At 35.1% G+C, this 16,918-nt stretch overlaps 2 protein-coding genes across 5 annotated transcripts in view; both read right to left on the reverse strand.

The window, feature by feature from the left end:
- Positions 1-10,013, reverse strand: part of LOC109111580 (engulfment and cell motility protein 1-like) — an 82,467-nt gene extending 72,454 nt beyond the window's left edge. For all 4 annotated transcript variants that reach the window (XM_042745440.1, XM_042745438.1, XM_042745439.1 and 1 more), the window contains exon 1: positions 9,890-10,013. The gene's annotated coding sequence lies outside the window, so the exon portion shown is untranslated. The remainder of the gene's footprint in view (positions 1-9,889) is intronic.
- A 2,203-nt stretch (positions 10,014-12,216) lies between these two features.
- LOC109112215 (retinitis pigmentosa 9 protein homolog) lies at positions 12,217-16,490 on the reverse strand. Its single transcript, XM_042745296.1, has 6 exons — positions 16,209-16,490; positions 16,067-16,097; positions 15,804-15,933; positions 15,600-15,691; positions 14,700-14,761; positions 12,217-12,796 (listed from the first exon to the last, which is right to left on the reverse strand). The coding sequence occupies exons 1-6, from the start codon at positions 16,355-16,357 to the stop codon at positions 12,601-12,603; spliced, it is 660 nt and encodes a 219-aa protein (XP_042601230.1). The 5' UTR covers positions 16,358-16,490; the 3' UTR covers positions 12,217-12,600.
- Between the last annotated feature and the right edge of the window lie 428 nt (positions 16,491-16,918).

Here is a 16,918-nt window from a genome sequence, read left to right on the forward strand (position 1 = left end):
AGGCCCTGCAGAGGGGTACATATGGCCAGCTTCTGCAAATGTGCATATCTTCTCCACAAGCCCCAGATTTTGATCAGTATGACTGTAATTTCAAGAGACACAACTTGACAAGCTCTAGTGCATAGACAAGTTATATTATTGCTGAGCTGAATCTCTAGCTGAATCTTATGAAGCACTAAAAGGAGTGGTTTAGTACAGATACCAGCTTTATCCTCACATACGGGTGGCACTAGACACCAACCAGCAGGTTCACAGATGCATGCAGGTTCACCAAACAATCCTGGACCATTTCAAGAGAAGGAAAAACACACTATGTTAATCAACATTTAGATGACTTCAGGTAGATTACAGGCTATGGAGTGTCACGGAATTTGGCAAATTTTGAATGAACAAATAAAAAGTAGGTCAGTACACTTAAATCAAAACGCGTTATGTTGTAGTGTCTGTGAATATAAGCCGCAGAGATACTATTTAAATGAAGCCTTCATGTTCTATGTTTCTCTGTGGATGAATGGCGCAGACGTGGGGTTTCATTTACTACACTCATACTGAAGGGCGCATGATGCTTGCAATGTTTTCAGCACTAAATGAGGATATAAATACATGAACATAATCTTTAGATTATTTGAATATTATCTTTAGATTTACCATTTCCTTTGAGAAAAACTATCGTCATATCATATGCAAAGAGAAACTTTAAGGTCTTCACAGCAGCCCTTCAAAATAAAAGTTTGGTTCAACTTGAAGAAACTGTGACAGAAATATTGCTTAATGTAATGACAGTACATCTACTACTACTACTACTACTAATACAATTATTATTAAAACATTATTTTAAATGAATATTTACCAGACAAAATACTTTATTTAGCTGAAAAATGTAAATGCACAACACATTTTTTCAGATTTTTTAAAATAAAATCAATTAATTAGAGATGCATTCGATTATTAAAATATCATTAAAACCATTAAAATGGAATCCAGAAAATTAATGGAATACACAGAATTTTGTAAAAATATAACTGAACTTGAGAAAAAAAAATTACGCATTTCATATGGCCTTAATTTTTTTTTTTAAATAAATAGTTGTTTGTTTGTGTGTGTAAATTTCACAAATTCAATTAATTAACATGTTTTTTGATGAATAAAATGTCATTTTACCATTAAAACAGAATCCAGAAAAATGTAAATGGAAAAAACTGAATTTGGAAAAAAAATTAATGGAATTTTGGGGAAAATAAATGGATTTCATAGGGCCCTATTATTATTATTATTATTATTATTATTATTATTATTATTATTATTATTCAATATTTTTAAATCTTCTTTATACAAAATATTAAATAAAATAATAAATAAAAAAGTAATACATTATAATAAATAACATTAATAATTTTTAATTAAAAAAAATTGCTATTTAAAATACTACCACAGAAATCATCCCCCAAAGCTAATGGAAAAAAGTTCTTCCATCTTTAAAACACTCTGCAAATGTAACTGTATTTATACTGTAGTGTGCACTCATCACTTTCTGCAGTGATACTGCTTCATTTGTTTACACAGAGACACCCACTGTTTACTGCTGCACATTCCCCATCACACTGTAAAAAGGGTCTCATCATCACTGATATGCACTCCAACAATGAATAAAATTCCTTGCTAGCACATTACAGTCTCCTAGATCTTTATCCACAAAAGTTTTTAAAGTCAAAACCAGACAGCAATGACAAATTCAGTCCCACTGTATGTCTCTATCCTGTATGTCTCTATCCTCTATCCTCAAATTGCAACCAAATACAGCCTGATGCTGTCACAAAAGACACAGCCTTTGTCTTTTGTGACAGTATCAGGCTGCATTTGGTTCTGGTGAAACAAATCTTTTTGATGAATCATCCGTCTTTAAATGAAACTTTGTGAAGGATAAAAGAGCAATGTATAGTCTATCCGCTAGATTCATATAGCGCATGTCTGACACACCCAGCACAGACATCTCTACTGAGGCTTGATGTAATTAGTCCTAATGATGCTCATCAACAGGAAGAAAGCCAAAATGGGTGTGCAGTTTTTTCCTCTTTATGCAAACAAACATTCTTGGAAAGGCATGCAATGCTGTTAGACCTCACTGAACCTGAGAGAGAACAAGACAGACACAAAGACAAAGAAACCTAGAGTTTTGATGACAGCAGTGCTCCTAGCATCCTGTCCAAACTTTCATTTCCTCTTTCTCTCATCCTTATGTCCTACATTTACATGCATGAATTTTTGGATTCATCCAAGGCAGAGTATATAAATGGTCAATGAAACACAGAAATGTACTCTATGTATTTATGTTGGTTTCTTTTTGTTTTGATAGCTTTTACATTTAGCCTAACATTAAAAAAAATGTTTTAATCGAATAACTCAATCTTAAAATCTTTAAAATGTTAATCCTCTTAATCAATTGGATGCAAGCACAATAAACGTCTGGTATTAAAAAAAGTAATTCCTTGTTTTAATTTTATGAATACTTATTAATAGTAATATTTATTAATATAGAATTTAACAATATTTAATTACATTTTTTAATGAAGTTCAATTAATGGGTTAGTTCACCCAAAAATGAAAATTAGCCCATGTTTTACTCACCCTCAAGGCATCCTATGTGTTTATGACTTTCTTCTTTCAGACGAATCCAATGGGAGTTATATTAAAATTGTCCTTGCTCTTCCAAGATGGCATGGGCAGGTGTTTTTGTTCAACAGTCCAAATAAAGCACATCCATCCATATTAAAACGTGTCTCACATGGCTCCAGAGGGTGAATAAAGGCGTTTTTGTAAAAAAATAAATAAAATAAAAATCCATATTTAAAATGATGTAAAAATTTCTTTCACCTCAGCTAACTGTCGTACGTGCATTCATGAGAGACTGTCTTTCCGGTGGATGACGTAGGTCACATGTGAGTCTCGCGAAAACCAACGTTCATTTACTGAAGCAAAGGAAGCTAAATTTCCTTACTTTAGCAAAGGAAAACCAGTCTCCTCTTGGCTTATATCGAAATCCTCCAACATTTTTCTTTACAAATCCTCATTAATGTACTTCTAATTCGTGCCCGGTGTTTTGTTTTGCTGTCTCTCCGTCACGCTTCTGTGTTCGTCACTAATCACTGGCGCGTGCACTACACTGACATCATCTGCCGGAACGACTTCTGCCAAAGACAGTAAGCAGAAGTGAAAGAATGGTGTTTTTCTTACAAAAACACCCTCCTATAGCAAATCGATGCATTTAATCACCCCCGGGAGCCATGTTAGGCACGTTTTAATATGGATGGATGCGCTTTATTTGACTTCTTTTGGACGGTTGAACAAAAGTACTGGTTGAACGGATCGTAGTTGATCTGTGATCCGTACAGGCCAAGCCCCACGGTTCGGCACGTATGTGATCCGTAAAATGTCATTGCAAAATTTAACCATAATAGAGTTAAAGTTTATCAATTGTACGTGTTTACACAAGCAAGCAATTTTAAACCATTCCAGTGAAAAAAAGGTGAAATGGAACTCGATATACTTGTGCACTGTTTTCTATCACAGCCGCACAAACATGAAGCTCACACATGCAGAGAGGCATGTTTGACTGCACGCGAATACCGAACTGAACCATCTTTCGTACCTCATTCACTCCTTGCCTTTGATCAGACGCATATACACATAAAATTAGGGCTCCACAATTAATAGAATTTCTAATCTTGATTACAATTATGGACGCCACAATTACGTAATCGTTCAAAGTGGCAATTAATCGTTCAAGGTCCACTTATGTTATTATGTGTGCTTAAGATGCGTTTTATTCTTTCTACGTTATTTAAAGAGTTTTTCCATTGCTTTAATTTTAGTTTTAGTATAACATTATAATACCATTCATATTTTTACTTCTTTTATAATTTAAAGAAGAAACCAATCTGATGTATAGTTGACATTTGAGGCTTCATACTATAGAAAAGCACTAAAAGTTTTTCAGTTAGTGTTTTCAGCTCGTTTATTTGTATATAAAAATACGTCATGCAGTTGCATCAAACAATGGTATAAACATCATTCTATGTAAAATGTGATGATCGTAATTCATATTTGCAATTACAGTTTCAAGGGAAATAAAAACAATTCTGATTTTTGTCATAATCGTGCAGCCCTACAAATTATGACAAAATACTGATCTCAACAATCATTGTGGCAAATGCAGTCTGTTGTGTCTTCAGTGAACGAGAACAGCTGAGTCGGAAATCGGATGTGTATCATTATATTAGACCCATGCATCAGGTCTTAAAGGGGCAGCAGCCTAATAATACCTGCTGCTGTCATTATTCTCATCAAACCACAAAACACGTTTTTGACAAAGATGTATCTATTTTTTAATTTATACAGTGAACACTATGCAGTGTTATTTTAAACTTAATTATTACATTTCTGTATATGAATACTACCGACCTCATTTTATTTGTGACATTTTTCTGTTGTGTTTATACATTATACTGGTATTTGTGTAGCCTATTTGTTCTTATTTTGACTGGCTGTTCATTTGTCTCTTTTATAATGTTTGAACTTTCTTAGGCTTTAGAACTTTAGTTTTTGCTGTGGTATTGTACTTATGGAAAGTAAAGTTACATAGATTTTTTTTTCTCGCTGATCCGAAAAACTTTCCATTCCATGGCTCAAAAAACATAATATGATCCGAAACCGTGAGATTTGTGATCTGTTGAATCACTAAACAAAAGCACCTGCTCATGCCAATTATAAAGCTTGGAAGAGCAAGGAAAATTGCTAATACAACTTCGATTGGATTCATCTGAAAGAAGAAAGTCATATACACCTAGGATGCCTTGAGGGTGAGTAAAACATGGACTAATTTTCATTTTTTGGGTGAACTAACCCTTAAATAACTATGCATCAGCATAGAATAGGTTTAAGTCATTGTATTTTTGAATGGAAAAAAAAATCATGTCATTAACCAATTTCTCTCGAAAACATTTACTCAGCTAACTAATCCATATTAAAAACATGCAGTTTTGCACTTGACCTGCGTCTCTCTTCTTCTATTCTCTCTGACTAACACTGAGCTCACAGTCTGACCTGAAGCAAAACACCACAGATGATGCCGCAGGTCTGTATGTGTTTACAGAGAGCCAGTGAATCAGCACTCCAGCAAACACAGCCAATCCAATGGCTCACAACAGGAACGAGACGAATCTTAACTCAAGATGAAGTCCTAGAAAAGTGGATCAAGATGTGGGCCATTAGTGCCCAACTTTAAAACCACAGGATCCTCGTGGAGAGGATCAAAGCTGGATTTGTGTTGATCCCTACATATGCTCCAACACTATTAATACGGCCATCCCAGACCTCTTGCTTGTTTAATGGCCTAATTCTTGGCTAAGTGACGAGATGGCATGATAACAGCATCAGGATGCAGTCTGACACGCTCGCCAGAGGAATAGAGAGCGAGCCGCCACATATGACGGCCTTCCAAAAGAGAAAGTTTTTACTGCGAGCACACAGCTGGAGTGCACAGCTGGGACGATCGTAAGCATGCAGCTGCTGTGACCTGAGGCTCACAAAGACTATCTGTACCCGCTCAGAGACGACAGACTGTGCCAAATCAGTACCAGCAGGACCAGTTCAACCAAATGTTGGTACATACAAGCAACACCCCAGGATCACTGGCTTCCCGAGAGCACAGGTGCGAGGAAAGCTTCAAATCCCGCCTAGTGTCGCTGGCACAGGCCAGAAATGACACCCATCCCAGCCACAGAGGATGATTAGACAAAAATAAAACCAAACACAAGACACTGGACCCATTTGAAGAAAAACAAAAGCTTTCTACAGACCTGGTTTTAGACTCACGTTGATATTCATCATCCAAAACAGGGAAGTAATAGAACAGTTTCAACCAAATAAAACTACAACAGCATCAAAGATTTTCTTTACGCTTCCACTGACATTTATTAAGCGACGTTAACACCTCCATTTAAACCTGTCTGCATCTGTAATTAATGTATTGCCAGAAGCAGTAATTACATGCGCTGCAACATTATCCACTAAACCAGGAAATTGATCTTGCCAGGCTTTGCTGGAGCAACGGGGTGTTGATGCCCATCAGATGATACCTGGAGTCATAAGAAACAATAGCAATCTGGTTTTATGCAGAGGATGAGATATTGTCATGCTGGAAAGCATTTTCTTGGATAAGATTTGTATATTGTACATATTTAAGTGCAAGATCAAAATTTTTTCAGAAAGGGAAATGCTCAATTATGAGTGAATTTTAAATGTGTACACACATTTGGGGTCAGTAATTTAAGAGATCAATTAATGCATGGATATATTAGATTGATAAAAAAGCTACATTTTTAAAGTTACAAATAAATCAGTTGTTAAATAACTTGTTCTTTTGAACTCAAAGATTATTTCAGTGCTGATAATAAGAAATATTTGAGCAGCAAATCTGAAGGATTTCTGTGACACTGAAGACTGGAGTAATGATGCTGGGAATTCAATTTTGTCATCACAGAAATAAATTACATATTAAAATATTGAAATACAAAACAAATATTTAAAATTGTAATAATATTTTACAATATTATAGTTTTTAAATATATTTTTGATCAAATAAATGCTGGCTTAGTGAGTTTAAGAAAAAATTGTACCCACCAAACACCTGAATACAGTGTATACCTGATAAAAAATAGACTCCCAACATTTAGCTTACAGAAATCAATAAAAAGCAACAAAATTCCAATTAAAGCTGAAAAGTGTAATTTTAACACCACACAGATGTAATGTTTTTTGGTTCAAAACAAGTTTCAAACTTATTCTTATTAGCATAAATAGCAGTTCATCTTAAAGTCAGTACAATATGTTTAAGCATCAACTTCACCTAAAAAAAATAAAAACATATTTAAAAAAAAATATCTATTTATTGTTCAGATGAAGTATGGCATTCACCAATGGGCAAAGAAATCCAAGCACGCTCTGAGGAAACAAAGCCTTTGTGGAGCAGTGGTAGGCATGACCGGGTTTATTTTCAGGAAATCATTAATACAAAGTAGCCTTATTAATTTCAGTTATGTTATTTTCAGCAATAGTCTCTCTATGTGACCACACTGGAGCTGCATTGGAAGAAGACAAAGCCAAAGATCCTCACTCTTATTTTGGTGGCAAGAAAGATAAGAGAAGACAGCGATGAACACATCAGACAAGGAATGGTTGAGAATCCCCCCTTGAGTAAGTGAGTTTAGATGTGAGATAAGGGGGCTGGGTGGTGAGAAAGATATAAAGTGAGAAAGAAGGGAGGAACGTGAAACACAGAGAGAGAGAGAGAGAGAGAGAGACAGAGAGAGAGAGACAGACAGACAGAGAGAGAGACTTGCAGTCAAGAACTCATCATAAATTGGAAAGGTTGCACTCAGAGGTGAGAGACTAAGAAACTGCAGAAAATAATTTATATATACAATGCCGCACATGTGCAGAATTTCAATGAGCCGTTCACACAGCGACTCCTTAAACTTCTGACTCTTAGAAAACTCATCTGATCTCACTTACTGCCTCCACCGCAAACGCAGACAATGATAAACCCCCTGACATCAACTGAAGACAATGAAAAGCAGAAGCATTTCTTACTTGACTAAAAATGCCTCCCTTATGAGTTTAGCATGATGCAAAAATTTAAAGAGGAGAAAAGCAACTGAAAGCAGTGCACACATACATCAAACTACTGTGGTCTAGCAGTATAAGCTCTGATACATTGTGTTGTGTTGCTCATTTGGGCTTTGTGGGTTCGAGTCTGGCTTGCAACACTTACTATTTTCCTTCCATGCCCTACTCTCTGTCAATCCTGTCCTATTTCTCACTTTCTATAAAGCTAAAAATAACACAGCAGCACCCAACAGACAGCAAAACGTGCATTTGACATTAATGTTGTGATGTGACTCAATTATTTCTAAACCCAGAAAACATTCTACATGCTGCAAACATGCACTGAGCATGCTTACATCTCAAGACCAACAGCGCATGCATGCGATCTTAAGGACCAATTGGGCAAGACACTGAGCTCACACTTGCCCCCAGACACAAAAGTGACTCAACGACATGAGAATAAAACAAACAGACTGCCACTGCAACAAAACACATTCTCATCTGGACTCCACAAGACCAGCATGCATCTGAACTACAAAGTCAAGGAAATATATGCATAAAAAAAGATGAAGACTTTGAGCTTCTAATAGTTTTTCTAATCAAAAGGAACAAACTATTTCCTGCCCAGAGGGCATGGAAGTTTCTACTACTTCCAAATGCCATTTCTTCCTCAATTTTGATACACTTTCAGAGCTATTTTGAATAAACCACAATATATGCAAACAATATATTGGTGTATCAAGAATTCTGCTGGTATTTCAACAGTCTCAAATAAGGCTGAAACAACTAATTGGCTGATGCAATCCTTACAGTAAGCAAAATGTGTTATTCCACTAAAGTTGGATTAAAAGACTTTTCAAATCTGTAAATAAAAAAGAATACTGGACTATATATATTTTACAAGAAAATATTATTTTAATCTTTCTAAAATTTCATATTTAATTCAACATGTTACTTGACGTTTCATTGTAATTATTTGTGAAATTTACTAGCGATTTCTGAGTTAAAATTGTTTCAAAATAAATCCTACACTATTTTTCCTGTGTAGAGCACAATGTATCAAAAATGCATAAAAACCTGTCAAATACATAAACAGTTACTGGATGCTTATGTTTTTAAACACTGTTTTATTCCACGTTTGTTTATTGGCGTCATACAGTGTTTTTGTTTGATGTGGTTTTTTTTTTATTTTTGTTTAACTGTCTATTTCTGTACGACTCATAATACTAAAAAAATATATAGGCCACACATAACTAGATTTTGCATCTTAAGTAAAATAATTGCATAGTTTCATTCAACTGGGAAAAAAAAAATTGTAGCCTTCTTTATTCCATTATTTGAATCAACTATCGATTATCAACACTATAATCTCAGTATTAAAAGGGACATTTCACCTAAAAATATAACATCTGTCTTCGTTTACTCACAGTTCACCTAAAAATGAAAAATCTGTCATCGTTTACTAACGTCCGTGGAACACAAAACTAGGCAAAAGACTGACAGATTCAGTCACCATTCACTTGCATTGCATCTTTTTTGCCTACAATGAAAGTAAATGGTGACTGAGAATATCATTCTGTCTAACATCTCCTTTAGTGTTCAACTGAATAAATTAAGTCATTCGTGTTTGTAACGGCATGAGTGCGAGTAATACACATAATACCATAAGAGCATACTATGACAGAATTAGGGTGAGCTGTTTAAAGAGACGGGACCTTTATTTCACGTAACGTTACACACTCAGAGCCAAACGAAAGTCTTATTCTCATGTCCACGAGGATGTTCCATTAAATAAAAAATCGTATTATGAGCTAAATAAGTTTCAAAGTAGCCTAGATATAAGATATTGCTTTTCTGTTTCACTGTCTTTCCTACAAAGACAATAGAGAAGTCATTGTCACTGTGCAGAACTCATTCTCAAATTACAGTGTAACACTGTTGGAACAGGATCAATCGTCAAATGAAACCACTGATGTCTGCGACACTATTTTGACCTCACACTCTTTCTGTAAGTTCGAGTGAAGTGTCACGCACTGAGCTCTGTCAAACTCGCTGCTGTCTGTCTGTCCGCGCTCAATAGAGGGGCTATTCATGACTGTCTTACAACTGCACACTACAGCATTTAAACTTCACCCCGCGAGGATGAAACAGCGCGAGCTGGCGTGGGATCGCACCGACACCAGATCAACATCAGGCGAATCGGCAACCCGAAATAAATCGTACGAACCTGAAGCGGCGAGGTGACTTTTCCTCCTTCCAGGGATTGATGTTTGAGAGTTTGCTGCTGTCGCGCGCTCCCTCCCTTTCTCTAGCGCACTAGATAGACAGTGCTGATGTTGTTTTCACTTCCTCTTTCCTCCTCCTCCCGGCTCATGATTGGCTCCGCCGCTTCAGGAATCCACCAATCACAGCACAGTAAATCCTGATCATTCAATAGAGAATAGACAGATAAAAGCGCGTCAGTGTTTTCTCAGTCTAGTCTAGTTGTAATCTTAACTGTGATGTTTTTGTTTACATATAAGATATTTTTATTATTTAAATGTTCCAACGTTAATATTTATCTGTAACACTTCATTATATATTCATTAAGAATATTAAAGGTGCTGTAGGATTGTCACCAAGTGGTTGAACTAGGTATTGCAGTGCAGATTCAAAATATTGGAGAGGGTTTTTTTCACCCAGCAGCGCCTCCTCCTCAGACTTGACCACACTCAGGTTGCCAGATTGACGTAACAAACATGAACGAGCGCACTTGACGATGAATGAAATTAAATACGCTGTGTTTCCGCCAACTGGCAACCCCGGGGTGCCGAAATAAATGGGTAAACTGGCAGTGGGCGTGTTTCACATACCAAAACAGAGACTGACATTCCAGGAACGCACATTTTCAAAGGAGAATAACTGACTGTAGCATTGTTTTTCAGATAAACAAGTATGTTAACTTAGCATGTTTCTTAAATATCTGCAAACATATTATGGTATTTTTATGTTTTAGTAGAGTCAAAATCTTACATACAGCAGCTTTGACTAACATTACTACATATGTGACCCTGGACCACAAAACCAGTCATATAGGTCAATTTTTTTTTTATTGAGATTTATACATCATCTGAAAGCTGAAGCTTTTCATTGATGTATGGTTTGTTAGGATATGACAATATTTGGCTGAAATACAACTATTTAAAATCTGGAATCCGAGGGTGCAAGAAAAAAAAAAAAAAAAAAAAATATTCAAAATATTGATGAAAAAAAAACAATTACATATTTATATATTACAAATATATATATATGTATATAGATAATATATAATATATATAATAGATAACTCCGTTTTTAACCATTTTCAATAATCGTTTTTTCATTGTGCATTCCAAATAATCTCAATTAAACTGCAGTTGTGTTATTTTGATTAGTTAAAAATAACAAAAAAAATACAGCTAACGCAATGAAACACAACAAATCGTGAGCGTTATCTGTTTTTGCAAATAAACTCTGCATACATGTGTGTTTTTATATATATATATATATGTTATATTATATATATATATATATATATATATATATATATATATGTGAAGTGAAAGTGACGTGACATTCAGCCAAGTATGGTGACCCCATACTCTGTATATATACTCATGTTTTGTTGTGCACACACACAGAGCAGTGAACACACACACACACTGTGAACACACACCCGGAGCATATATATATACTGTATATATACTCATGTTTTGTTGTTTATTTTATAACACGTTTTATACATATTTTTGCAGGCAAATCTGCTCTTCTGGAATTTTCTATCGCAATTAAGCTTCAAATTACACTTGTCTGATTAAACTTCTTTAGCTAATCAAAATTTAAAAAAGTGATTTAACAAAGCATAGAGCTGAACAGTGGGGAACTCATTTGTGAGATTCATGACTTGTCAGATAAAAAGGGAACATACACACATGTCTCTAACGGCCCTGGCCAGATCAGAACAGAGATGCAATTACGAGAGGAACTAAAAAGGAAACACGAGAATCCAGCTTTTATTACCAGTACGAACACATTCTGAAGACGAGCGCAAGCTAACGACTTCATACAGTCACAGACTACATTAAGTTGATTTAATATCTATATTATTGAAATGAATATTAGCGAATAATTCATTGTTTTCTTGTCTTTTGAAAAAGCATACATTTAAGTAGTCACTAACTGAAGCATCGTTATAAAGAGCTCCTTTGATGATGTGATGCACTATTTATCTTGATACAAAATGATACATGTACTCCAACAACAACATCAGGACTCCAGATTTCAGCGATGAGTGACGAGATCAAAGCAAAAGCATCTTCTCCCCTCTCAATCTGCCACTCTCGTGACATGAATGATGTGCAAACCATTGTCAGCCATTCAAGAGGTGCTAATTCAAGAGGTGCGGAAGCCCCAAACACTAAATAGAGGGTATGAATTCACACATGTAATTTGAGTTAGAAGAACCTATAAATGCACAGATCCCTTTAAAAAAAAATATCAGATTACCATAAAAAGAAGCTGCAACGGCTAAAAAGCCATAGTCATTGATTTATTTACATGACACTTATGTACGTCACTGTTCACGACAGCAGATGGTATGTGTTATAAGCTCTCGTCAACTATTTTCACAATGACACATTCGCAAAATGTAAATCAGCATACATTCAGAAAGCGTTCTGTACAAACACATTAACAATCTGATAGGGACCAGCTATTGGAACTCTGATAGAGATGCACATATCCTAAGCATTCCAATGTGACAGGGGATTAAATGCATCCATGCATTATTAAGCAGGTCTGAAGACGGCCTGGGGAACTGATGGGAAGTCTCCTGTGTATATTTGATAGGGCTGATGCACCACTGCAGACCTTATGAGCTTCTATGAAGAGCACTGAGACGCCCAGACCAATGGCCTTGTTTTAATCTGTATCTGAGTCATCGCTAGCCTTGGCCTTGTGCTTCTTCTTTTTCTTCTTGTGTTTCTTCTTTTCTTTCTTCCTCTTCTCTTTTTTCTTCTTCTTCTTCTTCTGGGTGTGATCGGAGGAGGCAGAGGAAGACGAGGTGGAGTCAGAGTCGGAGGTGGTGTCTTGAAGCAGCTGTCTCAACTGCTCGATCCTACAGTGAGGTGAAAAAACATAATAAAATAATATTAATATTGTAATATGTTTACAAGAAAGACAAAATAAAACTATAGTTAATGGATCTCTTTATAGAAAACAACACCGAACACGAAAAAATACACACGTCTCCTTTAAATAAAATAGTCCAGTTTCAGATAATTAAGTAGAAACAACTGAAATTATAAATTATGGTTTATACCAAATCCTAAAAAGCAATACTAAAACAAATACGTTTTGTTAAAAAAAAAATTATATTTCTATTACCATTCTACTCTATTATATATATAATTTTTTACTATAATTCCTTTTTCCCCTTTTTTTCTTTGGTTTATACCAAATCCTAAAAAGCAATGTAATATTTAAACAAATATTTGTGTGTGTGTGAGTGTTTATTTTGTCTTCAGCATTGCTTATATATTTTATATATTAATAATATTTATCGGGATACAAGCATTTACACAAAACATATTTTGTATTTATTTTTTATGGTTAACAACTAACATTTTATATTAATATTATATTAAATACTATAAAATGTAAATACAATGAGACAACTTTTAATTTGCTAAAATAAAAAATTCCTTTAAAACAGTTCTACTCCAGATTAATAAGTAGAAACAATTGAAAATGTGAATTATGGTTTATACCAAATCCTAAAAAGCAATGCTTAAACACTTAATAAAAAAAAAAAAAAAAAAAAAAGTGTGTGTGTATATATTGTGCAAAATATTTGTTTAAGCATTAAGCATGCTTACCACTAATTAAATAAAGTCTTTCAGTCATTATCTTTCCAACTCCTTTTGGTGGCACTAGTAGCACAGAAATGATAATTCCAGCAATTGGATTTGATCAGCTTATTTCAAATAAGAGCTTTATTATCTTTAACTAAACTGAATTACTATTGATTTGAAGAGGAAGCAGAACACACAAGCACGTTCTGACAGCTTTTGCCACACTGACCTTAAACTATTAACAATTCATCAGATCACTGCTGTTCAGAGGGTTCACATCCTCTAACAGAGGTGTGTATCCTTGGGAACCGCACAACCCTGTTTTAGATTTGCTTTCATTCACTACATCCTGTGAAGACTGCATCAATGTTAAAGCGGCTGACTTCTGACTTTCACGTTTTTTAACAAGCTACTCCTTGTTTTCCAACATCCTGCTGAAAAATTCAAACTGCCGAACCCCCGGGGGGAATGTTTATTAACAGATCTGTGGCATAAATGTGGAGCTCAGTGATGTACGAACAAAATAACCTGTCAAAACGGCCCCAAAATGGGTTTACATCCCACATAACGGTTTCTAATTACTCCCGTGTAGAAAGAGCTCCTGTCACCACACTGCAGAAGATAATCACAGTGGAGTAAAGAGTTACGTAATCGTCTGCAACAGGCTTCTTTTGTTGAACTGACACAATTCATCAACACTGGCCTCTGAGAGACCTCAGCTCGGCAAATATTTTATTAATAAGCAGATCTAGCAGAGGCTGAGCATTATTAAAAGCTCTTCATCCCATATACAGACATAACCGTTCAAAGGTTTGGGGTCAGTACACATTTTAAAAGAAATCAATGCTTTTCTTCAACAAAGGCACATTAAATTGATACAAAATTACAAAAGTAATAGGAAAGAAATGTATAATGTTACAAACTATTTATATTTCAAGTTAATTGTGTTCTTTTTTCATCAAAGAATCCTGAAAAAAAATTACTAGGGTTTCCACAAAAATATTAAGCAACACTGTTTTCAACATTGATAATAATAAGAAATGTTTCTTGAGTAGCAAATCAGATCATGTGACACTTAGGACTGGAGTAAGGAGGCTAAAAATTCACCTCTGCATCACAGGAATAAATATAAGTTGGAATAAAATTATGGAATAAAGCTCAACGTACCTAGTCTCTTTTTCATTGCGTTTGTTTTCACGGATGATGTCGTACATTGGATCCTCGTGTGCCTAAGAAAGAATAACAGAAATTGTAAAAACATTCACAAACAATTCAGGTTCAACATATTAGAATTCAAACCAACTTGCAATGGAAGTAAAATATCTGATAGTTTTAAAGTTATAGTTAATATTTTATGTTGAGCTGTGGATATGGCAGTCCTCTTGGAATTATACTGCCACCTAATGGCTTGGATTCAATATCACAAAAAGAAAAACACTGCAGTTGTGAGTGAAAATCCAGTGAATTGTCTGATAATAGAAGGGAGACCAAGATACAGTGATCATGTGACCTCTACATGTCAGACCCCACGAGTTCACCTGCTCCGAAGTGAATAAACCAGCTTTTTAGGCCACTGAGATGACTAGAGACATGTTTTTTCAGAAGTGTTATTCATTTATTTTTAAAAGAGGAAAATAATACTGAGTGCACCTTTGCACCTGACTTTGCAAAGAGGCAAAGAACTAAAATGGACAAAGAAAGCAAGCAAAAACAAACAAAATAAATAAACACATAAATACATAAAACCAAAATTTTAATGGTCAGGTTGAAAAATATATAAACATTTTCATTTTAATATATATATATATATATATAAACATTTTCATTTTAATGGTCAGGTTGAAAAATGGTCATGAAAAACTAAATAATGACTTACATGAACCTCAGGAAAAAAATTATGACACTCCAAATTTAAGATGAGATTAAATATAAGAAAAACTGATGGCTTAATCTCAAACTCAAAACCTCTAAATGCTGCATATGTTCGAATTGGGGTTCTATACATGCTTTTAAATAAATGGCTTCTTGACTGCAGCAGTGTAAAAGTAGGCCATTTATGATACTCACCACTCTGAACTGCTCCAGTTTCTGGTTGCCTTTGATGAAGAAAGGACATTCTCTGTCTCCTGTTCTGTGGCCGTACTTCTTACATCTCCAGCCTACACACACACACACACGATTTCTCAAGGACCTTCATCGACACTAAAATACTATTTCTGGCATAACTCTTTTTTTAAAGAATGAGATGAAGGCATCTGAACGCTTGCTTACACTGCATGACCTTCACCTCTTTGCCCAGAGGCATCCACAGTCCTTTGGTGGGAGCGTGAGCCAAAAAGCTCCTAGCGTCCTCATTGCCAGGGTTATCAGGAATACAGTCCTCTGGTCTGTCATCCTCGTCCTGCAAAAGCAGTTCTGCATGTATTGCAAAATGCTCACTCGAAAGCTTATTTCTAATGCATTCACACAATATCTGATCACATATTGTAAACTAGTTTATGATGAATCTGGAGCACTTCAAACTATGGCCAAACCTTTATGAGCCCAGGAGGAGGATTTTCATAGCTGAAAGGGAAAATGAAAAGAAAGTCATAAAATAACGTTACATACAGGACAAACGAGCAACTTCTGCAACACCATCTCTTCAAAAGCGTTAGCAATGCAGCAAATACTCACAAAGTCTCCACATGCTTGAGTTTCTGCACCTCGTGAATCAGTTTTCTGGTTTGGTTTTGGAATTTGTCTTCGTCTTGTTTTGCTTCCTTGTGTTTCTTTCGTTCATGTCTGTCCTCGTGGTGCTCTCGGCTTCGTTTGCGACCTGACATTGTACATTCATTAGAGATAATTTCTTCTAAATATTTAACCACATATTATGTCCAAAAAGTTCAGATTTTAATCATTGTAAAGGCACGTATGAGCGTTGGACCACTTCCGGGTGAGAGAGCGAGATCAGTGGATCCGCACGAGATGTCAAAATAAAAGTCTGCACGCTAGAAGAGTTCAATAATATTAAAACAAGACTTATATTGTGGCGTGCGATACAGACATCTAACAATACTTTATTTTTATTTGTTTGTTTAGGATCTTTTTAACTTTTATGGGTCTCTTTGAAAAAAAAAAGTGTTTATTTGATATCTTTGTATGTTTATACTATTCTCCCCTTTTTATTTTATACTTTTTTTTCTGTAGGTTTGTTTTCCTTTTTTATGTATGCATAATTGTACAATGTTCAACATTTGCATTTGAATGAAAGTGCATGTATAACTTTAATGTTAATCAGTAATAATAATAAAGCGATCACTTCATTATAAATACATAGTATACAAATTATATCTAAAAACAATGTCTAAAAACCTGAAGTGCTCAATTGGTGTTTTCTAATTATC

This window comes from Cyprinus carpio, chromosome B19 (genome assembly GCF_018340385.1).
Source record: "Cyprinus carpio isolate SPL01 chromosome B19, ASM1834038v1, whole genome shotgun sequence".
Lineage (NCBI taxonomy): Eukaryota > Metazoa > Chordata > Actinopteri > Cypriniformes > Cyprinidae > Cyprinus > Cyprinus carpio.